The 23,609-nt window shown below is 46.7% G+C and overlaps 1 protein-coding gene across 10 annotated transcripts in view; it reads right to left on the reverse strand.

Moving 5' to 3' along the window:
* Window positions 1-23,609, reverse strand: part of EPS15L1 (epidermal growth factor receptor pathway substrate 15 like 1) — a 93,315-nt gene that overhangs the window by 67,443 nt on the left and 2,263 nt on the right. For 7 of the 10 annotated variants that reach the window (XM_045853013.1, XM_045853007.1, XM_045853011.1 and 4 more), the window contains exon 2: window positions 20,668-20,803. The exons of 1 other annotated variant lie outside the window; for it this stretch is intronic. In XM_045853013.1, coding sequence (XP_045708969.1) covers window positions 20,668-20,736 — 69 coding nt within the window. In that variant the 5' untranslated portion in view covers window positions 20,737-20,803. Of the gene's footprint in view, window positions 1-15,132; window positions 15,168-20,667; window positions 20,804-23,609 lie in introns of all 10 variants that reach the window. 2 more of the 10 variants (XM_045853009.1, XM_045853008.1) reach the window with 1 other exon arrangement.

Genomic DNA, 23,609 nt, shown 5'->3' on the forward strand with positions numbered 1-23,609 from the left:
GAACAAAGTTAAAACACAAAGAAAAAGGGAAGAGAAAGGGGGAAATCCTAAAAAGACAGAAAACAGTAAGCAAAAACAAGAAAAACTAAGCAAGAAAGGCTGGAAGGTGATGAGTAAGGGCTTGAGAAAGAAAAGGTGATGACTCCAGTGAGGACTAAGAAGTAAGTATGCTGCTGCATCAGCTGCCTGCCCGGAGCCCTTGCCTGACACAGTCTCTGGGGAGGGCTGTCGCCCTTAGTTCCTTATGATCTTAGGGAGCAATGTCCATCATCACACTGTGTGGCCTCCTAGGCTTCAAACTCCACATGCTTTCAGAACACTCCCATCTCCCCAGAGGAGTGAGGCTGACAGAGGAAGCGAAGTCAAGCAGGCAGTTTGTCCTCTCTCACTCAAGGTGACAGTGGTCAGACCAATACAGCACATCACTTGCCACTGACTCCCCCAAGTGGAATGCACAAACCCAGGGGGCCCCATTATGAAAACAAAGGTCTCCTTCCTGCCAAAAATCAGAAAGGCACAGGTCTGAAGTGTATTTCTCATGTTTTGTGGGGATTTTTTTTAAGATTTCATGGTAAGAAAGGTTTCCAAGCTACTGAGTCCAATGAAAGAAGTTACAGTATTTGGGGCAGACAGGGTTAACAGGTGTCTCAAACTTTGAAAATGCTTCTGACCTACATGATTCATGATCTATGAGAAATAAGACCCTGAATAGTTCAGAAAGTATCTGAAGCCACCAGACCCAAAACACCACCCACCTTTGCTGAGGGCTGACCCCATCAACAGTCTAGGGCCAGGTGTCAACTCCAAATCATCTCAACCGACGGAAACCAGAGAGTGTGCCTCTGCCACCCCTAACTATTCCCATAGTTAGGGAATGCCACCCCTAACTATGGGAATTAACTTGGGTAAGCTGGGGCAATGAAGCAAATAGAGGTTTGAATTTAATTACACATATTTCAGCGACTGCAAAAGCAGAAGAGGGGGAAAGAAGGGAAAACACCAGGTCTAACTGGCACTTCCTCTTAGCACACTACTTCCTCACAGGCACAGCGGTCACACCTGCAAGCTACCCAAAATACAGTGGGCTCTTTTGAGTAGAGCATTTAACCCATTTTCATTTAAAGTAATGCTGCTATATATGCAACAAAGCTGAAGACGCATGCTGCCAATGCCATGAACCTCTCAAATGATGGGCAGTCTGTGTGGCCAGTTTCTACAGAGACCTCGGTCACAACCAAGTGACCAATGGGACAGTAGTTCCCAGAGGGTACATAAAAGCTACTGGAAGAAAGCCCTCTGAACTGCCCATGTCTGACCCCAAAGCAAGCCCAGGGCCACCCCCAGGGCAAAGAGAACACATCAAGGGACAAGGCTTTCGGTGAGAGAGCCTACAGAGGGCTTGGTGATGGCTTCAAGAATGGAAGCAAGATGGAGCCAGCCAGGAATGGCATTCTCCTTCACCAGCCTGCTGTACTAAAATGCTGCCTTCAACTCAGCAATTTCTGAATTGCTGATGAGCTTCAATAGGTTTCAATTCAACCTGTTAGTTGCTCTTTTGTTTTTTTTTAATAATTTTTATTTTTAATTACAGTTGACATACAATATATTAGTTTCAGGTGTACACATGATCAGAAATTTGTAATTTATAAAATGATCACCTCAATAAATCCAGTACCCATCTGACACCAATATAGTTATTACAATATTACTGACTATATCCCCTCTTTATATCCCCATGACTATTCTGTAACTATCAATTTGTACTTCTAGATCCCTTCATCTTTTGCACCCATCCCCCTCAACCCCCTCCCATCTGGCAACTGTCAAAGTGTTCTCTGAATCTATGAGTCTGTTTCTGTTCTGCTTGCTCGTTTCTGTTTTTTCAGATACCACACACAAATGAAATCATCTGGCATTTGTTCTTTGACATATTTTGGTCAGTACAGTACCATCTAGAGCAATCCATGTTGTTCTAGATGGCAAGACTTCATTTTTTATGACTGAATCATATTCCATTGTATATATGTTCTACTTCTTTATCCATTCATCTGTTTGATATTTAGCTTGCTTCCATATCTTGGCATTTTAAGTAATGCTGCAATAAACATATGGATATATACGTCTTATTGACTTAGTGTTTTGGATTTCAGATAAATACCCAGAAGTGGAATTGCTTGGTCCTTCTCTGTCTCTTGTTATAGCCTTTGTTTTAAAGTCTATCTTGAGCCCTAGCTGGTGTGGCTCAGGGGATTGAGCACCAACCTGCAAACCAAGAGGTCACAGGTTTGATTCCTTATCAGGCCACGTGACTGACTGGGTTGCAGGCCAGGCCCCCAGTTGGGGGTGTGTGAGAGGCAAGCAACTGATGTTTTTTCCCCCTCCCTTCCCCTCTCTCTGAAAATAAATATTTTTAAAAATAAAATAGTCTATTTTGCCTGCTGTAAGTATTACAATCCCAGATTTTTTGTTTCCATTTCCATGAAATGTCTTTTTCCAACACTTTCAGTCTGTGTGTGTCCTTCAATCTGAAGTGTGTCTCTCACAGACAGCCTGTGTAAGGGTCTTATTTTGTCATTCATTCGGCCTCCATGTCTTTTGAGTGGAGCATTTAACTCATTTTTGTTTGAAGTAATTGTTGATATATATGTATTTATTGTCATTTTATTATTTTTATTTTTATTATTTTTTATTTTATTAAATTATCTATCTATCTATTTATTTATTTATTGCTGCTGCTTCTTCCTTGGTTCACAGGTCAGCACTCAATCCACTAAGCCACACCAACCAGGCTTGCTTATTCTTCTTAAAGAAGACCTTTTAACTTTTCTTATAATACTAATTTGGTGGTGATGAACTCCTCTACCTTTTTCTAGTCTGGTCAGCTCTTCATCTGTATTTCGATTCTAAATGATAGCTGTGCTTGGTAGAGTAATTTTGATTGTAGGTCCTTGCTTTTCATCACTTTGAATATTTCTTGCCAACTGCTTCTGGCCTACAAAGTTTCTGTTGAGAAATCAGCTGACAGTCTTATGGGAGGTCTCTTTGTAAGTAACTGCTTTTTTCTTGCTGCTTGTAAGATTCTTTGTCTCTGAACTTTGGCATTTTAATTATGATGTGTCTTGGTGTGGGTTTCTTTGGGTTCATCTTATTTTGGACTCTCCACACTTTCTGGACTTACATGTCTATTTTCTCACCAGGATAGGGAAGTTTTCCATCTTTTTTTTTTCAAATGTTTTCAATTTCTTGTTCTCGCTCTTTTTCTGGCAACCCCATCATGAAAATATTGGTACACTTCAAGTTGTCCCATTGGTTCCTTACATCACCCTCATTTTTCGGATTCTTTTTTCTTTCTGCTGTTCTCATTGGATGTTCTCTGCTTCCTTCTCTGCCAAATTGCTGATTCAATCCTCTATTTCATCTACTGTATTACTGATTCCCTGTAATATAGTCCTCATTTCAGTTAGTGTATTCTTCATTTCTCACTGGTTATTTTTGTTTTCTATCTCCATTTTTATGTTTCTTATCTCTTCACTGGTGTTCTAAGTTCCTCTACTCTTCCCCTAAGTTCATCAAGCATCCTTATAACCAGTGTTTTGAACTTTGTATCTGGTAGATTGCTTGTCTCCACTTTGTTTAGTTCCTTTTCTGGAGTTTTGTTCTGTTGTTTCATTGGGGGCACGTTTGTTTGTTTCCTCATCTGGCTGCCTCCTTGTGTTTATTTCTGTGTTTTAGGTAGAGCTGCTATGTCTCCTGGTCTTAGTATACCGGCCTTACGTAGTAGGTGTCCCACAGGGCCAGTAGTGCAGCCTCCCCAGTCACCTGAGCTGGGCATCCAGATGTGCCTCCCACTGCATGGTCTGTGTGCACCTTCCTGTTACAGTTGAGCCTTGATTGCTACTGGCACATCAATGGGAGGGATTTATCCCCAGGCCAATAGGCTGTGAGAACTGGCTGCAACCACTGTGGAGATCTGCTGTGCAGGGGCTGACCCCATGGAGCAGAACTCACTTCAGCAGGGCTCAGGTATTCACCAAGTCCACTCCTTAACTTTGTTGCTCATGGAGGCGGTTGGGTGGTGCTTCAGTGTGTCTAAAACTGTCCACCAGGTGCACTGGCTCTGGAGCCTCCTGGGAAGTACAGGCCAAGGTCAGCCATAGTCTGTGCCTTGTCCCAGGCCACCTGTCATGACCTACAAAGCAATCTACAGATGGCTGCTATTTGTGCTGGGCTTGAAGGTACCCAAGAGAGGCCAAGCTGTGAACTAAGGCTGGCTGCCACTAGTGCCAAGCCTCGGGCCACTGAGCATGAGGTACAGGGTTCAGAGTGGCCAGATGCTAACTGTCAAGAGATTTTAGGAAAGTTAGCAGCATAAGCCAAGACAGGCCACCTGGGCCCACAAGTTGGGTGGGGCCAGGTCTCAGGGAATCACCAGGGCTGGACAAACTGTATTAGCTAGGTTGATGGACACTCAGATATGGCGCCCACCTGCCAGCTCTATGTGGGGAGGGCTCAGGAAACGAACAATGGCTTCTGCCAACATCTTTGTCTGGGAGAAAGCTTCCCCTCCAGCTCTTGCCCTGATGCCAGACAATTTAGTTCCTCTCCATATGTCCCTGGTGCCTTTTGAGCTGCTGCCCCAGCACTGGAGCTCAGAGCAAGAGAGTCCAAATAAGTTTTGTGTAGGCCCTTTAACAGGAACTGCCTGGGGCTCCAGGAGCCCTCCATCTCACTCACATTCTCAGCTGATTTTTACGGCCAAAAGTTATGAGGAATTCTCCTCCTAGCACTGAAACCCTAGGCTGGGGGGCCTAGTGTGGGGCTGGGAACCCTGGCCCATCAGGAGGTCTCTGAGGCCGAGATATCCCTCCTGATTTTTAACCACCACATGTGAGTGTGAGACAAGCCCATTCCATATCTCTACTAGTCTTGATGTGGCTGCTTCTTTATATTCTTAGTTATAGCACATCTATGCAGCTAGATTTCAGGCGGTTCTGTATGATGATTGCTCTGTAGTTTAGTTATAATTTTGATGTGGTTGTGGGAGGTTCCAAGAACCACGTTTACTTACGTAATCATCTTGATTAGAAGCTGCCTTCATGTTTTAAAATAATAAGAGAACATGAAAAGTTCCTCTAGCCCAGATGCAATTTACAATTGGGGGGAAAGGAGAGGGCACATCAGAGAACAAGTTCACATCCTTCTGTTGGGAGGGCTTAAAATACCAGTTAGGTGAGTGTATGCAATTTTAATGCTGAAGATGCGGACACAGCAGAATCTTTTTGGAGGAAAAACACTCTCACAATTGGGGTTGTAGCCATTCCTAACCTCCCCAGGATTGAGTCCACCCAGCTCTGATCCTCATTTTCTTCCACAACAGGACTCCTAAATCTCTGTCTGGAACCAGGACAAATCCCAGTCTGCCAGAGGTATGCTATCTCATGCAAAACAAAGCAATGACTGCTGACCTTGCTCGATTCAAAATGACATTTTTAAAGCAAATGAGTTTTCACTGTAAAACTTTTAGAAAAGTATCTGTAATTCATTGTTCTGATAAACAGTGAATCATATTTATTGAGCACTCATGGTTTCCTAACCTGCATCTCATTTAGTCCTCCCAACAATGCTACAGGCAGGTAGCACTGTAGCCCCAAATAACAACTGGGTGGGGGATTGAGGGTCACACAGTCAATGAGTGCCAGAGCCAGAGGAGCACCCAGGCCATGTGGCCTTAAGCTACTGTGTCCCCTTCGAAAACAGCGCTGGCATGAGACAGCCAAGTGCTGGGCCACAGCATGGCCTACTGCACGTGCTCACCTGAGAAAATGCACACATGTAATCATGTGATGGTGCATTTTATTCAACAAATGAGGTCAAAATGCAAGACACAACTTGAGCACATACACAGACTTGAAAACCGACATAGTCTGCTATCTCCCTAGGAAAACTGACAGCCCATAATCAGTGCATTCAATGCTGTTGCCAAGTTTTGCAGGAAGTTAAGCATGAAACACCAAAGACTCTGAGTTCCTATGTGGAAACCCAGACACTGACGCAAAAACAAAGCCTGGAGAAGTGCTTTCTTGGTAATCCTTGCATTTTTGCCTTCCGCTTAGAAAGAGTTCCCCTTGCTGCACCTAGGCGGCATGCCCAGCTATATCCTGCAGGTGGGAAACTGGGACTTAACTCAATACTGTTCAAAAATCATCAGGAAACACTGGGGCATCCAAACCTTCCTGGAACTGACAGCGCTCTCTGATTGCCTGATCAGAGCTTCCCAAACCACAGCTAAGGTAAGCATTACCATGAGAAGGAAAAGAACTTGAATGTGAGAAAGAGCTTTTATAAAGCTCAAGGAATAAGGCAGACTTGCCACTTAAAAGATGAGCAAAGAATAAGAGAAAGGCAATTCAGAAAAAGAGATGCAGAAACTTAGGGGGAAATGCTGAATTTATAGATTGCAAAAATAAAATGAAGTAAAATGCCAGTGTTTGTCATTAGGTTGGCGAGGTTCTCCCCAGGGCTGGCCAAGGTGGAAACACGTCTTGTGTCCTGCTGGTGGGAAGATTAATCGGTCTTTCTGAAGGTCAACGCAACAAAGTGTGCAAAATGTGTACACCCTCATATTCAGGATTAATTCAATTTCCACCAAACTCCAGGAAGATTCTTTGTAGGCAGCAATAAAATTATTCTAAAATGTAAATAGAAAGGCAAAGAAACTAAGATGAATAAAACAATTTGAAAAAGAAAAATAAAGTAGGAGGAATCACTCTACTTGATTCCAAGGCTTGTTATAAAGCTACAGTATTCAAGACAGTGTGGCACTGATGGAGAGCCAGACACAGAGAGCCGTGGGACAGAATAGAGAGCCCCGAGACAGACCCACAAAAATGTGTCCAACTGAGTCCTGACAAAGATGTAAAAGCCGTTCAGGAGGAAAGAGGCCTGTTCAACAAATGGTGCTGGAGCAACCAGACATCTGGCCAAGGAAGAAAATGGGACTCAACAGAACTCTCACTTTACACAAAAATTACTAACTCCAAATGGATAACAGGCTTCAATATCAAACTAGGAAACTTTTAAGAAAAAATATAGGGGAAGATATTCAAGATCAGAAGCCAAGCAGAGAATTCTTATACTTGATACCAAAAGTCAAATTGATAAATTGAATCTCATCAAAATTAAAAATGTTTACTCTGAGAAAGACCCTGATAAGAGGATGAAAAGACAAGCTAAGGACAAGAAGAAAATGCTTTCAGCCCTGGCTGGTGCAGCTCAGTGGATTGAGTGTGGGATGAAAATCAAAGGGTTGCCGGTTCAATACTCAGTACATTAGAGGCAACCACACATTGATGTTTCCCTTTCTCCCTGCGTTCCCCTCTCTCTACAAATATATATTCTTTAAAAAGAAAATGCTTTTAAATCATATCTGACAAAGAACTAGTATCTGGAATACATAAACAACTTGCAAAATTCAAAAGCAAAAAAGCAAACAGTCCCCCCCTCTAAAAATAAATAAATAAAATATTTAAAAATTAAAAAAAAAATTTAAGTTCCAATGTGAGTACTCAAGAAATCTTTTTAAAAAGAGAGAGAAAAAAAGCCCTGGCTGGTGTGGCTCAGTGGGTTGAATGTCAGCCTGTGAACCAAAGGGTTGGATGAAGGTTTGATTTCCAGGTTTGATTTCCAACTGGGGCACTTGCCTGAGTTGCGGCCAGGTCCCCGGTGGGGGGTGGGGGAGGGGGGCATGTAAGATGCAGCAGCACATTGATGTTTCTCTCCCTCTCTTTCTCCTTCCCTTCCTCTCTCTCTCAAAATAAATAAATAAAATCTTTTTTTAAAAAAAGCAAACAGTTCAATAAGAATATGCGTAAAGGACATGAGAAAAAGTTCACCAAAGAGAATACAGAGATGGCAAATAAGCAAAGAAAAGATGGCCACCACATTGTCAGCAATCAGGGAAATGCAAAGTAAAACCACAGTGAGATGCCAGCACACACATATCAGAATGGCTAATAGAGCAACATCGGTGAGCAGGCAGAGAAACTGGGTGGCTCGTACATTGCTACAGAAAATGTAAAAAGGCACAGCTACTCTGGAAAACAACTTTGTAGTTTCTTAAAGCAAAACAAACAAACACTAAAACATGCAACTATCACAGGACCCAGCAACTGTTTTGGGTCTTCATCCAGAGACATGAAGACTTGGTCACCATAACATGCTTTACTCAAATGCTTAGTGCAGTTTTATTCATTATGGCCCCAAAGTGGAAACACCCCCGATGTCCTTCAGTGGGATTGGTTAAATGAACCGTGGTCCCATGGAATATACTGCATGGCATAAAAAGGAACAAACTCCTGTTACATGCAACAATCTCGAAAAAGCTCCAGAGGATTGTGCTGAATGAAAAGGCTAATCTCCCAAGGGCATATACTGTGTACTTACATTATATAACATTATTAAAATACTGAAATGATAGAAATGAACAGCCAGGAGTTAAGGAAGGGGTGGGGTGGGAGGGAAGTGGGAGTGGCTACGAAATGGCAACAGCGGCATTCCTATGGGGATAGAACTGTCCTGCACTTGACTGTGGCAATGTCCATGTTTTGGTTGTGACAGTATACATAGTGTTACCACCTGGCTGTAGTGATGTCCATGTTTTGGTTGTGACGGTGTACTAGAGATCTCCAAGATGTTACCACTGGAGGAAAGTGGGTAAAGAATACACAGATGTCTATGCATCTTGCAACTGTATGTAAATCTATTGTACAATCATCTCAAAATTTCAAAACTAAAAAAAATTACTTAGGAGACCTCACAACCAAATGCAAAATGACATTTTTAGACAGTCAGGGAAATCTGAATGTGGACTGGGTATCGGACAGTACTAAGGAACATTCATTGTGTGAGGTGTCATATAGCAATGTAGTTCGGTAAAGAAACAGTCTTAACTGTTAAGAGATATGTATTGCAATACGAGTTCTAAGACTTAAAAAATCTGGAAATAAAAATTAACATGGGGAGGTCAGGAGACACAGACACAGGTGCAGATTTGCAAAACTTTGGCCTCTTTGGTAAATGGGTGGGGGATACAAGGGAGCTCATTAAACTCTTCCTATAACTTTCATTGTGTTTAAACTTTTACATAATTAAAGACCAACATCTGATGTGTTTCTGCTCTGGCAAGGATCCTAAGGTACCAGCTGCTTCTCAGTCAAACATGATAAACAAAGAGCAGCTTTATCACCACCAAAACCACCTTCTGTCAAACAATAAAAATTAGCCTTTCTTTGAAGCACACTCACTTGTGCACGCACAGATACCTGTATGGACAGCCTCCCAGCACTATAAGGTCTCCTCCTGAAGAAGTGATCAGCTATGCAGGAGCAGGAAGGGCAAGAGGATTTCAGTTTGTCCAGCTTGAGGGTGTGACTGCAGTGACAGTGAATGACTGAAAACCTTTGAGGACTGGTGAAGCCAATAATGAACTGCTGTGTCTCCACTACATGGAAAACCAAACAGCAGTAAAAACAGTACAGGTAGAACGTTTATGAGTGGGGTATGACTGTTAGATATTTGCTAGTGAGCGAGAAGGCCTGAACCAGCTCCCACAGTTATGACCTGGATGGTAAGCATGAGGTGATCAAATCCATGTGGATCTAAATGTGACTGAAGAGACACCTCGTACTACCAGGGCTTCTGACTGGTAAGCTGCTAGCCTCCTCATGGCTTTCTGAGCTCTCCAGGGTTCTACATTAGCACACACTGCTCCTGTAAATAGGACAGAAAAGGAAAGGGGAGAAGCACAAGAAGGATCTGAAAGAAAATACACTATTCTCCCCAGGGACCCCTATGACCCCATGACCAGAGACCAGCTGAAAACATACACCCACCATTCAGCACAGGACTCTATCCAACCCAAGCAGAATTCAGGGCCTACAGTGGGGACTTGACATTGTGTGTGGTGGGGGAGACCTATAGTCCCCCAAGGAGAATCAAGGACTAAGAGAACCACTGATGAAAGTTTAGGTGAGCAATGAAATATTACAATAAACAAGACCACTGGAAGGAGTGGAGTTCAGGGCTAGAGGACATTAGGAGGGACCAGAAAGGCCAAGAAGGATTAGAACACAGAATCGAGGTGTGAAAGCTTCAGTGCTCTGGGGAAACTGACACTCTCAGCCTTGTCTACCAGGAACAGAAGTGAGGGAGAAACAGAGCTCATCCTAACACACTGCCCTGACACAGGATGCAGGATTAGAGGTCATCAGCACCACCAGACAAATGTGGACTCGAGTCCTACCCCACCACTCGAACGCTACAGAAAACAGCAGCCTCTCGGTGCCTTGGTTTCTTCTTGGAAAATGAGGGCGAGCATCTCCGTCACCGGAGACTGACACAGGTAAGCACTGGTCAAATGCTGGCTGTTTCGAGTCCTATTCTCTCCTCTGTCATTCTCCTCCCACAGCTCCATGTGAAAATGTGTGCTAGCACCAGAAATGCCCCCCCATCCCAGTTCCACCTCAGGCTACCGCCTCCCCCTACCCTGCACAGAAAACTTCCTGAAAGGGTAGTCTGCCTTTGGATTCATCAGTTCTCAACTTGTACACTTGTGAATTCATTCATTCTTTCACTCAACACACACTTTCACACTATGAGGAGGTGTGGAGGACACAAAAGTAGGTGAGGCGGTGCTGCGGGGCTCAGGAAAAGGAGACAGGTGGGTAGACTGAACCCAGAGTTACAGAGCACAGTGGGCTATAGCACAGGGTGCCAAGGGGTACAAGAGCGGGAGACACAGCTGGGGCCTCCAGAGCTGGGGCAGCGGGACAGGCAGGGACTCTGGGTCACTCAGCAGTTTCAGCCAGGCAGGAAGGGTAGACAAAGTAAGATGACAAGGTCTATGAATGCCTTGCTGAGAAGCCAGGAATGACATCCTGAAGGTAACCTGAGCAAATGTGCACAGGAGAAGGTGACCTGAACATGCCCTCAGCTGAACAGAAGCAGAGACAGGAAGACAGGGCAAGAAGGAGGAGATCAGGAAGAGATGGCTGCAGTCCTCCTGGTGGACGAGGCCCAAGGAATGCAGTGATTCACTGTGTGGAAACCCACAGAGAAAGGGAGAGGAATGACAGTTCACCTTTAAATGTGTTTCTCTCCAGTGCCCCTATGGGTCACTGAGGTGGAAATCTCATTGCCACTTGAGTGGCATTTACTGAGCCCCTGCCTAGTCCCAGGCACGGGCCTCAGCGAAGATGCAGCAGTGAATAAGGAGACTCCTCCCCCAGCCCTGCCAGGAGAGCATCACTGGCAATGACAATGCACACAGAGGGCTGCCAAGAGCTGTGCGGAAAAGACAGGACAAGGTCAGACACATAGCTGCGAGAGCAGGGAGGTGGCCACTGCCCCAGCTGAGCCTACCCAAGGGGACAGAAGACACCAAGGCTGAGGAGCACTGTGTTGAAGTGCTGGAGAGACACACAGTAGAGATAAAAGGAGATACCACTGGCAGGAAAACACAGGGGATGTGGGGGTCCCAGAGGGACTGGGACAGGTGTAGGGGGGAGTGGCATGGGGTCAAATGCAGTCACGCAGAAGGCCAGTGGATGGCACTGGAAGGGCTGGGTGATCAGGAGCTCCAGGGACCTTGCCCAGGCAACCCAGGCAGAGCAGAAAGCAGATTCCAGTCCTTTCTTCTGAAAGTGCTGCTTAAGATCAAAAGTGGCCATGTCCCACCCACAGCCCTATCTGGACAAGGCTACTCCACATATCTCAGAGAACAGCCTTGATCCATTCTGTCTTTCCTTACTCCACACGATGGACACACCCTGAGCAAAGCCCTGGAGAGACAGGGACAATGGCTCAGTAGTTAGGGCTGCTACACAGCAGTACACCCACTACCCACAGTGCTCCCAACCTTCCCCAAGTATGCTTTGAACCTTCCCAAAATTCCTTTCCTACATCAGCCATCCCAGGGTTCCAAAGTCTCTGTTCTCTTCTGATCCCTAGCCCAACATTATACCATTTCTTAAGAGAGTACACCACCAGGATTCTGGTGCTCCTGGCCACTAGGCAATGTTGTGCCGAAGACTCCCAGGTTCCCCCAGGCCAGGTCAGGTCAACTTGCTACCTCCCCCCACTTCCTTCTGTGGATGGCATCCTCAGCCTCCCAGCACCCAGTGCTCTTCCATAGAGCCTGGGGATCCTCTCCGTCCAGGCACCTAGCTAGGCTCCCAGATTCCCAGGTGAGCAAGCCAGTCCCTGCTGCCACAGAGTGGAGCATCATGGTCTGGTCAGGGAACAAACACACACACAGAAGAGCAACGGCACTGGTAGACAGGGAGAGTAGTGGAGCTTTGTCCTGCTGGGGAGGTGACGGAGGGATTAGACAGAGCAGCAAGGCCCCACCTTCCAACCCTCTCCTCACTCCAGGCACCTTGACCCAGCCCCAGCCTCCCACGTAGACCCCATCTTCCTCCCCCACGTCCCTCTCCGCTCTACTGGCACCCAGTCACTCCCTTGCTCTAAAAGACCCTTCACAATTGCTGAAGGAGCGAGAAATCCTGACCCTCAACCTAGCCCTCAATGTGCCCCACAGCTACCTCCTGCCCTGCCAAGCAAATTCCACTCCTCACACACGTTCACCCATACACTCACACACAGCTGTGGATCCCTACCTTCCTTCCCACTCTACTGAACACACTATGCACTTTTCAGCCCTTGTTTTGGCACAAATTATTCCCTTTGCCTGAGGGTAGGAGGGGTCCTGCCTGCTGAAAGCCAATCACCTTCCAGCCCCCGCCCCCCCAAGCTCTAAGAAGCCTCCTGAATTCCCCCCAGAGGAAACAAGTCTCTCTCCCCCTGAATCCCACAGCCTGGAACTTGCAAAAGGAACTGTAATGATTGCCTCTCCCTATACTTTCAATTCCTGGGGGTGGGGGTTTCACATTTTTTCCACCCTGTGCCCCGCAGGGCCCATACGCAGCCTTTGGTAGGTGTTTGTTCATGGAATGGGTGAGGTTTAGGTGACGCCTCAGGAGGGAGAGGGTGAGAGGAGCGCAGAGCGGTCAGGGCCAGGGGAGACACAACTCCACCACTCAGCAGTAGAGCGAAAACAGTTCACAAAGCCTCACTGGGCCTCAGTTTCTCCATTTGTAAAGTGGGGATACAGTAGTCCCTCTTATCTGCAGTTTCACTTTCCGTGGTTTCAGTTACCTGCCGTCAACCATGATCCAAAAATACTAGGTGGAAAATTCCAGAAATAAGCAATTCATATGTTTTAAATTTTGCGCCATTTTGAGTGTCATGATGGTGTCTCACACTGACCCTTCTCTGTCCCACCCCGGACGTGAATCACCCCTAACCCAGTGCCTCCAAGCTGTACCTGCTACCTCCTATTGGTCACTCAGCCGTCTTGGTTGTCAGACTGACGGTCACAGTACTGCAGTGCCTGAGGTCAAGTCACCCGCATTTTACTTAGTAATGGCCCCAAAGCGCAAGAGTAGTGGTGCCTGCAATTTGGATGTGCCAAAGAGAAGCCACAAAGTGCTTCAGGAGAAGTGCGGGGGCTCTCCCTCCCGGGAGCACACCCACACCTTTCTTCCCTCTCAGGCGTGCATCTCCTAAACTCTAAGGGACCCCACGAGACCTGCAACCAGGGGAGCAATGGGTGGCAGCAGCTCATCCCGTGCTCACCCCTGGAGCCTGTCTCCAAGGCCTCCTTTTCTCTGACTTTTCAGTGAGCTGACACTGCCCGCCCCCTGGCTCTCTCCTACTGCTTCTTCTATCCTAAGCCCTTCCTTGCTTCACTGTTCCCAACTTTAATAAATATACTCTCAAAATTTAAAAAAAAAAAAAAAAAAAAAGCTGCCCTGGCTGGTGTGGCTCAGTAGACTGAGTGCCAGCCTGTGAACCAAAGGGTTGCCAGATCAATTCCCAGTCTGGGCAGCACATACCCAGGTTGAGCCAGGTCCCATGCTGGGGGCATGTGAGAAGCAACCAATTGATTGATGTTTCTCTCAAACTCTGATGTTCCTCTCCCTCTCTTTTTTCCTCCCTCCCCCTCTCTCTAAAAATAAGCAAAATCGTTCAAAAATAAAAATAAAAAAGAAAGAGAGAGAAGAGATGTGTACGTACTGAAAAGAAATGTAGTGTACATAGGATTTGCTACTATGCAGTTTCAGAAATTCACTGAGGGTCTTGGAACGTATCCCTCAGGGATTTGGGGGAACTACTGTAACACTGTGCCACCCTGAGGATTACCGTAAACATCAAATTAGACTACTAAGCAAAGCACGCTCTACAATGGGAAGCCATTGTACATCTATTATTACAGTGCTATACATCTATTATTATAATATTACTACTGAGATAGAGGAGTGGGCTTTATTTACAAAGAACCAAGGGGGTGGAGAAGGAAGTTGGGCAAAGCTATTAATCAAGACTGCACTGCAGGTTTCAAATTATAGTCCTTTCACCTGCTACACAGATGATCTTTGCTGAACAATGAAATATTGCACCAAACAGTGAATACACTACAGTACATGTTGTACTCATTATTTTCTCTCAACTAGCTGGCTGAGCTGTGTTCAACACCCAGGACAGAACAGTCTGTTACCAGTTCTCAGTCGCCAATTTTTTAAAACACACAATTTCACATACAGTAGGTTCAGCACATACCTATAAAAACCCACTTACCAGTATTTTTCGGACCATACGACGCACCTAGGTTTTAGAGGAAAATAGGGAAAAAAATTTTGAAGCAAAAAAATGTGGTAAAATATTTAATAACATAAATAACATAATATTTCACCAATGTAAATGTCAACAGAACTCAACAGCAGCATTAACAACCATTATTCCCCCCAAATGCAGGGGGTGGGGGGGCGGGTGCATCTTATAGTCTGAAAAATATGGTAGGTAGTTGTGAATTAAAGGATATTTTCTAGTCCTGGCTGGGTAGCACAGTCAGAGCATCACCCCATATGCCAAGGTGGCAAGTTCAATTCCCAGTGAATTGAACAAAAAACCAATGAATGCATAAATAACAGAACAACAAATCATTCTCTCTCTCCCCCTTCCTCTGTCTCTCTTTAAAAAGTATCAATTAAAAAATTTCTTTAAGGATATTTTCACCTTGACTGGTGTGGCTCAGTTGGTTGGGCATCATCCTGTAAAGCAAAACGTTGCAGGTTCAAATACTGGTCAGGGCACACGCCTAGGTTGCGGGTTCAGTCTCTGGCTAACGTGTGTATGAAAGGCAGCTGATCGATATTTCTCTCACACATGGATGTCTCTCCCTGTCTTTCTCCTTCCTTCTCCTCTCTCTGAGAACAAATAAATGAAACTTATTTTCAAAAAATGCATATTTTCTAGTGGCTAAAAGTCAACCAAAAAAATTAAATCCACAAAGTCAAATGCCAACACTAAATATATGGCCTGAAAGGAAATACTGATTCCCCAGCCTGGTGTGTGAGGATGTCAGCTGAGCCCCTCTGGCATCTTCTCCGTGGAGAAAGTGTCCAAATAGCGGTAGAGGATGCCACAGCACTGAGGCAGTTCTCATCTTTACCCGGGAAAACACCAATGGGAGGAATGTTCACAGTAACACCTGCCTGGGTCTGTGGGGTTCTGGGACCCCCTCCACAAACTGCGCCCTTTCCAGGGTGGGGGGATGGAGGGGACCAGTCCACCCTCACAACTTTAGTCTTGTTAAGTTCTCAACATGAGGGCCTCATCGTCAACAGTTTTTGTCCTGCTTAATCTTTTCCCTTCACAAAAGCATTTCTTTTCCCACCAGAAAATGTAAAATTGAAAAGCACATCCTATGCAGATTAAGAAAAGCCAGTTTCCTATTGATCCATATAATAATCGACAGGCATGATCATTACTGTCACTAGTAAATCACTAGCAGAAAGAGAACCTCTTTTCTCACCCTCCCAGAGAAGAAGTGAAGAGACAAAGGGAGCCCTGGAGGGAGGAGTTGGGGCTTGGCCCCAGGACGCTGGGTGGTCCTGAGGGGAGTGGGCCTGGGCAAGCAGAACCCTACGCTGTGCCTGTTGCTTCACCAAATAAGTAAGACTTCCCCACAGATCAACTGCCATCAAAGACAGCCAGAGAGACAGACTGGCCCAGCCCAGCCCAGCCCAGCCCAGCCCAGCCCAGCCCAGCCCACCCCACCCCACCCCACACTACTATCACCTGCCTGCTTCAGGGGCTGAGGGACACAGCAGGAACAAAGCTGCCCCTGCCTTCCCCAGGAGCCCATGTGTGGCATCCACCTCCCCAGGAGGCCTGAAACCAGCCATTTCACCTCTCACTTTCTTAGCTGCCTTGTTCAGAAACAGGCACAGGGATGATGACAGCGACACCCAGAGAGGTCAATGATAAAAACACACAAACTGGGTATCCCACCACACTTCCTTACTTCTGTCCAAGACCTGTGCCCCAAATCTCTCCCAACACTGTTCTGGGGGACACTGGGTTACCAAAGTCAGAGAATGGGGTTCTGAATGGGCAGAGGAAGTTGTACAGATTGGTGGGGAGGTCTGAAAGGCTGTGCATGTCTGCCTCCACTGGTCCTGCTGGAACAGAGGAGGAAACAGAAAGGGAGATGCAGGACTCTCTCCCTCCTTTTCTTTATCTCCAGCCCAGAGGAGGGATTCATTCTACCTCTGTGAGCCAAGGGAGTATGCCACGCAGTGTCTGTGCCTAGCAGAGAGGAGCCCATCTGAAGGAAGGGACTCAGTTCTGTTCATCTAGGTTCGGTGGTAGATGCTCAGTAAACCAACTCCTGGGAGGAGGTGATGGCCTCCCCTCAGGAGTTGGGCTGCTTCTCAACTGCACCTGAATGGGGGGATCTCACCTAGCATGGAAGGCCTGCTGCAAGATGGTGGGTTTATTTTTTTTTAAGATTTTATTTAGTTATCTTTAGAAAGAGGGGAAGGGAAAGAGAAAGAAAGAGAAACACTGATGTGTGAGAGATACATTGATAGGTTGCCTCTCACACACCCCCAAGTGGGGACCTGGCCCGAAACCCAGGCTTATGCGCTGACTGTGACCTTTCGGTTCACAGGCCACCATTCAATCCACTGAGCCACACCAGCCAGGGCTTCAAGGTGGTGGGTCTTGTCTTAACTAACACAGTCACCCACCTGGCACCACCCACCTGGAGAGGCTTATCTTATGCTGGCTACACACACACATACACACACACATACATACACACACACACACACACACACACACACACACACCAGCTTCTTTTTCTTGTTTCTTCCCCCCACTTAGAGTACCCCTGGCCAAATAGCCATCCTACATATTTCTTCCATCTCCAGCCCCCACTGCTCCTCCAGAAACCACCTCAGGCCAGGTGGCTCTTTACCACTTCATGCCCATACCACAGCAAACTCCAGGCATTCCCTGCACAAGCTGTCAACTGCAACATGTCACTTCACCCCTCAAGAACCTGCCATAGTTCCTCCCATAATGTGGACCTGCCCTACCATTCAGCCATTCATTAAACAGATGAGTACTAAGTACCTGGGGTAGAAGTACGAATTTAAATAGGCACAGCTCCTGCCTTTGCGGACCCAATCTAGGTGGTGGGGGAGACAGACCATCAATCAAATAACTCCTAAATAAAATGACAAAGTGGTATTTATAAAAGCACAGGGCATCCGCACTGGTAGTGACAGAAAGGCTGGGCCAGTCTGTCAAGGAAGTCTTGACCTGAGGAACTGAAGTGCCAGCTGAGATATGAAGAGGAGTGGGGATTAACCCAGAGATGAAAGGGGAAAGAACACCCTAAAAAGAGGCAATAAATAACATATGCAGAGACCCTGAGGCAAGAGGGAGTGTCAACTATGCAAGCAACTGAAAGAAGGGCCAAGGGGCCACAGCAGAGTGAACAGGGAGGGCAGATCTCAGAGCTGCGAAATACAGGTGGGCCACACGCTGGCCGGGGCACAGGCCTGATCCAGCCCACAGACAGGGTCAGCCAGGTTTCCTGGCACCTCATCTCCTTGCTTTTGAGCAGTGTGTACAAGAGGAGAGTCGACTTTTTATCAACCAATCTGAAATATAATCAGTAAGTCAATTCTGCTAGCAAGACTACAAGAATCCCACCAGGAGGCAGAGCTGAAAGGAAATCAGGAGACAGCTGTTTGCGGTCATCTGTGCCTCTACTTCTCTCCAATGGCTTGTGGCACCAAGAGCTGGCACTACCATGGCAGGCACAGCACTGCCGTACACAGGAGTAGCCTTTGGCAGGTCTCCCTCCCCATGTCTGTCATCAGCCACTCTCTGGGAAAGCAGACACCATCAGTCCCTTTTGTCCCAGACCAATTTGTAGGCCAAGCACAGAGTCCTGTGTCTCATTTGCCAAACACTTTATTCTAAGTCATCCTAATTAAAAGAGGGACGTGGACCCCAGAGTCCCAGCCGTGGGCTTGCCATCTGGCCCTCAGAGCTGGAATTCTGACTTTCTGGCTTCTGCTAATTCTGCTTTGCCTCTGTCTGCCACTCCTCCCTCCCTCCTCAGCATCCCTACAGCTCAGTCTAAATGCTCATTCTCCCCGCAACATCTCCAATACACGCAAGTGGAAGCAAGTTATCCACCCCTCCCCCAGTTCAGACCACCCAGGGCCTGACCCTCCTTGTGCATCAGCCTTGAAGCACTGAGCACCCATTCTGGCAGGGAAACCTCCTGATCCTTCATAAAGTGAATGAAGAAATTTTCCCATTTCCCCCTCCACATTCCAATGAGATGAGATTAAAACAATAAAATAAAAATTTAAACAAGTGACCTTCTCTTCACCAGACTCCACAGTATCTAGCGAATAAGTAGAACAATCAGGGTTTCCATTTTTTCTCTTTTATTGATTCTAGAGAGAGGGGAAGGAAGGGGAAATAGAGGGGGAGAAACATTGATATGAGAAAAACATCAATCAGTTGCCTCTTACACTCACCCCGACTGGGAGCTGAACCCATAACCCAGCATGTGCCCTGACCAGGAATCAAACCGGCAACCCTTCGGTTTGCAGGACAGTGCCCAACCAACTGAGCCACACCAGTCAGAGCAGTATAACCAGTGTTTAAAAACAAATGAGATCTGCCCTGGCTGGTGTGGTTCAGTGGATTGCGTGCCAACTTGTGAACCAAAAGGTCACCAGTTCAATACCCAGTCAGAGCATATACTTGGGTTACAGGCCAGGTCCCCAGTTGAGGGCAGGCATGAGAAAAGCAACCGATTGATGTATCTCTCATATATCAACGTTTCTATCCCTCTCTTTCTCCCTCCTTTCCCTTCTCTCTAGAAATAAACAAACAAAATCTTTATAAAAATGAAAACAAATGAGAGCCTACTCTGTTGTAAGGCTTAGCAGCTGTAAAAAAAAATATTTTTCAAAAACAAGAAACTACAGCCCTGGCCTGGTGGCTAAGTTGGTTGGCGCATCACCCCGATATGCCAGGATTGCAGGTTCAGTCCCCGTCAGGGCACATACAGGAGACAGCCAGTGGATGCACAGATAAGTAGAGCAACAAATTGATACTTCTCTCTCTCTCCCCCCCCCTCTCTTTCACTCTCTCTCTCATCAGTAAATAAAAATTTAAAGCAACAAAACAAAACAGGAAACTACAGTGCAATGCAGAGCCCAGCCCTGGGTCAGAAGAGCCATGTGAGCAGAGCTTGCTGGATGGGACCTTTCGCAAGTGCCATAATGCCTACTGGCCTCAGTTTACCCTTTATAAAGTGAGGATAAGACCAACCAGAGTGACCGGGAAATGAACTGAGTAATCCAAAACACCTTTTCTGCTCAGTCCTTGGCACCTTCACAGTGAGGCCTTCCTGGACCTCACACATGGGGTCTCACTTCACAGTTCTCACAGCACAATCCCATTGCCATGGGACAGACTAGTACACACCTGCTCATCTCCTTTTGTCTGTTCCTTCCTCCTTAGAATCTCAGCTCCACTAGGCAGGGCTGTCTTCAGATTCACTGCTATCTCCCACTGCCCATAAAGCACCCAACAAAGGGGAGATGACCAGTAAATACTTGCTGAAAGAAGGGCATGATACACAAATAAACATATTGACAGCACATCCATCACCCTGCATGATCCTGACACTCTACAGCTGTGAGGCAGATATGTAAAACTGAGTTATTTCCAATTTGCAGGTAAGGAAACTGAGGTGCAGAAAATACTGCACCACTAAGGGCACTGAAAGAATATCTGGGGACCTTAACACTAAAATACAGGCACCCTGCTCTGGCTGGTGTGGCTCAGTGGATTGAGGGCCTACTTGTGAACTGAAAGGTCACTGGTTCCATTCCCAGTAAGGGTATATGCCTGGGTTGCAGACCAGGTCCCTGGTGGGGGCATGCAAAAGGCAGCCAACTCATGTTTCTCTCTCACATTGATGTTTCTCTCCCTCCCTTTCTCCCTCACTTCCCCTCTATCTGAAAATAAATAAATAAAATATTTAACAATAAATAAAATAAAATAAATAAAGTTCAGGCACCCTGAAGAGACCTCAGGTGATAATGGGGCTTAGAGCCTTCTTCAAGGAAGAATATGTACAGCATGGATGCTGGCTACTCAGGTCAGATCAAGGTGGGGAAAACCTAAGGGCACCTCCAGGGGTGGGGCTGATGAGGTGCCTCTCACCTGGGTGGTGGTGGTGGTGATGGTGGTGGTCTGCCTGTCAGCACAGTAATGTGGCACAGCTTGAGGCATTGGAGAGTGGACATTTGGCTCCAGGGCACTCTCTGATCCAAGACAGTCACTCCACTTCCCAGATCAGCTAATTGGGGTTAAGAAGGAGGCATGGGAAAGTTGCTTTAAAGTTCAAAATCGGGGCAGAGGGGGTGAAACTAACATGTTCTTGCTTGATCTTGAGCTACTCAGTTAATAAAAAAAACAAGTGAATGCAGGTCAATCAGACAGAGAAAGCCAAGGAATTCTGTATCTTAAAGGGCGGGGCCAAACTTTACTGTTGAACCTGGCTCTCTGCCCACCAATTTATGCCGTATCACCATTAGCATTCTAGTAAGATAGAAACTAGCAATTATTTTAGAGAAAAAAACAAGGGACAAAAGGACAGACAAGTGTCCCAAGCAATCAGCATTCATTCCAGACACAATGGCTGGGTGCTGTCTGGGCGGGATGCCCAGCAGGCTCCCTGGAAGAGTGGCAAGAACAGGATTCTTCAGGCAGATGGATGTGGGTCAACCCCAGCTCTGCATCCATCAGCTACGGGACTTCAGCAAGTTATTGCAATCTCTGTGGGTCTGTTTCCCATTTGCAAAATGGGAAAGGAAGCAGAGAGAGGGGAGGACCCCAGTGGCCTGGAGAGGGTGGGTAAGGGGAGTGGAACTCCTTGGGCACAGGAAAGATTCTCCTCACCAACGAGCCCAATGCTCCAATTACCATGTGCTTCTTAGTCCAGGGGCCACAGAAGGGACTCACAGAATGGACAGGTGTGAGAGTTCTCATTCAGGTGGGGCTAAAGGAAGACACCACCCAAGAGCCCTTTGAGAACAGCTGAGCAGGTAGGATGTAGCAGGAGGTCACAGCATGAGGTTCCAGTAACAGAGCCACGGAGTTGGGGGAAGCACTGAGAAGAACCAGGGGTTTGCATGGAGATGATGGAAGAGGGGGAGAGCAAGCCCACAGGGTGAGGTGGAGTAGGAGCAGGGAGCATGGGAATGCCAGGCCAGCAGCAATCAAGCTGGACATAACTGGGAGGAGGGGAATGAGAGCTGCTAGAAGTTTCTGAAGCAGGCAGGTGGTTGAGGATCCATTTTAGAAGATGAATCCTGCAGTGATGTGGGATGAACTAGGAAGGAGAGGCTCAGCAGGAAGCAAAAAGCCCCAGCTCATGAACTTGTGGGAGTGGTAAGGAGGTAGCCAGTTCCACAGTCCAGCAGGCTGGCAGGAACAAAGGAGAAATAAGAGGTTAGACCCCAGAAGATGGGGGAAGGCAGGTTTAGAGTGTGGTGCATGAACACACCCAAGACCACACCAAAGACAGAGCACAGAAAGGATGCAGGCAGAGAAGGCTGACATTTGGGGGCAGAAGAGTGTATGTGAAGGCCCACGGGTAGACTACAGTGACAAGTGTTTCAAGGAGGACCAGCCCCAACAACAGCCACTGGAGTTAAGGATGGCAAAGTCGCTGGTAACCTGTGACAACATATGGTACAAAGGGGTAACACAGGTGTGTTTCCAGTGTGGGTAAGGCGAAGGAAGCTGTGCAGAGACAAACACAAATCAATGAGATGCTGATGGAATGGGGGAAAGCCCGCTCCTAGAGAAGAACTACACTCTTCAAACTAACAAGATTAATATTCAGGGTACAGGGAAGGAGATGTCATAAAGATACCAGAAAGTAGGGAACAGACCAGGAAAGCTGCTGATGGGAAAAGCTGCTGATAGGCAATGCTGGGGCCAGTCGAAAACTACCCCTTCCTGCCCCTCTACAAAACCACTAGCTAAGCCACCTTACTCACCTTCAACTGGCCACCCATGGTCCAAGTGAGTCTTATACCTCAATCCAACCAGATCACAGCCTCCTATGTCAAGGGGCTCCCCACTGCCCCAACCAGAAATTATCCTGGAATCACATCCATCCTTCCCCTGTAATTATCTATTAACCACTTGATCCCCTCAGCCAGAATGGAAGTGCCTGAAAGGGCTGTGCCTCACACCTGGGTCAACAGGAACACCTGCCTGGTGCAGTGCTTCTCTTAAGTACAGGTATAGAGCAATGACAACATAATTACCCACAGGAAGAAAACCTAGTCATGTCTTCATTCAACAAACACATAGAGAAAGCAACAGGAAAAAGCACAGAAGTCAGTGACCCGAACTTGTAAGAGGTCAGAGAATCCAGGCTGTCAGTCTCTTACAAATCCTTGTTCAATTCTGCTCCCACCCCCAGCACCCATGCCACACACAGAGAAGAAAAACCATATGTGAATAGCGCTGGGCAGTGCAGGTAGCTGGTCCCAACTTCATGGCACCTGTCATAAGTAGACACCACCCCCCCAGCAGTGTGTCTTCCTCATACCACCCCTCAGCATTGATCACCATCCACGGGTGTCTGTGGGTCCATCTGCTCTCCGTCTCTGCAGTAGAATGGGAGCCCAATAATAGGCACAGGCTTCTTGATCCCATGCCCTTGAACCCATGCCCAGCACCCAGGATCAAGAGATAGGTGACCAGCAGAGACCTCTGGAAGAAATGACATTTGAACTGCCACCTGAAGGAGGGAAAGGAGCCAGGCACTGGAAGATCAAGGGAAAAAGCAGGGAAGAGCACTTCGGGGAGAAGGAACTATCTGTGGAGACATGCTGAGGAAAGAGGAACAGAAAAGCGGCAAGTATGAAGTAAGACTGCAGTGTGGGTGCCAGAGGCAGCAGGCAAGACAGACTAGCAGACACCAGCAGGGCTCCCTGGGGAGGAACTGGGATTTCATTCTAAAAGGTACTAAGCAGGTGAATCACATGATCTTATTGACCTGACTCAGGTTTTCATACCTTACCTCACAGCAGCAAGTCCCTGCCTTCCCCTAAAGCCAATCCTTCGTCAGTAAAATAAGAATCCCC

Source organism: Phyllostomus hastatus, unplaced genomic scaffold (genome assembly GCF_019186645.2).
Source record: "Phyllostomus hastatus isolate PE091 unplaced genomic scaffold, TTU_PhHast_1.1 phas_contig_98, whole genome shotgun sequence".
Classification (NCBI taxonomy): domain Eukaryota; kingdom Metazoa; phylum Chordata; class Mammalia; order Chiroptera; family Phyllostomidae; genus Phyllostomus; species Phyllostomus hastatus.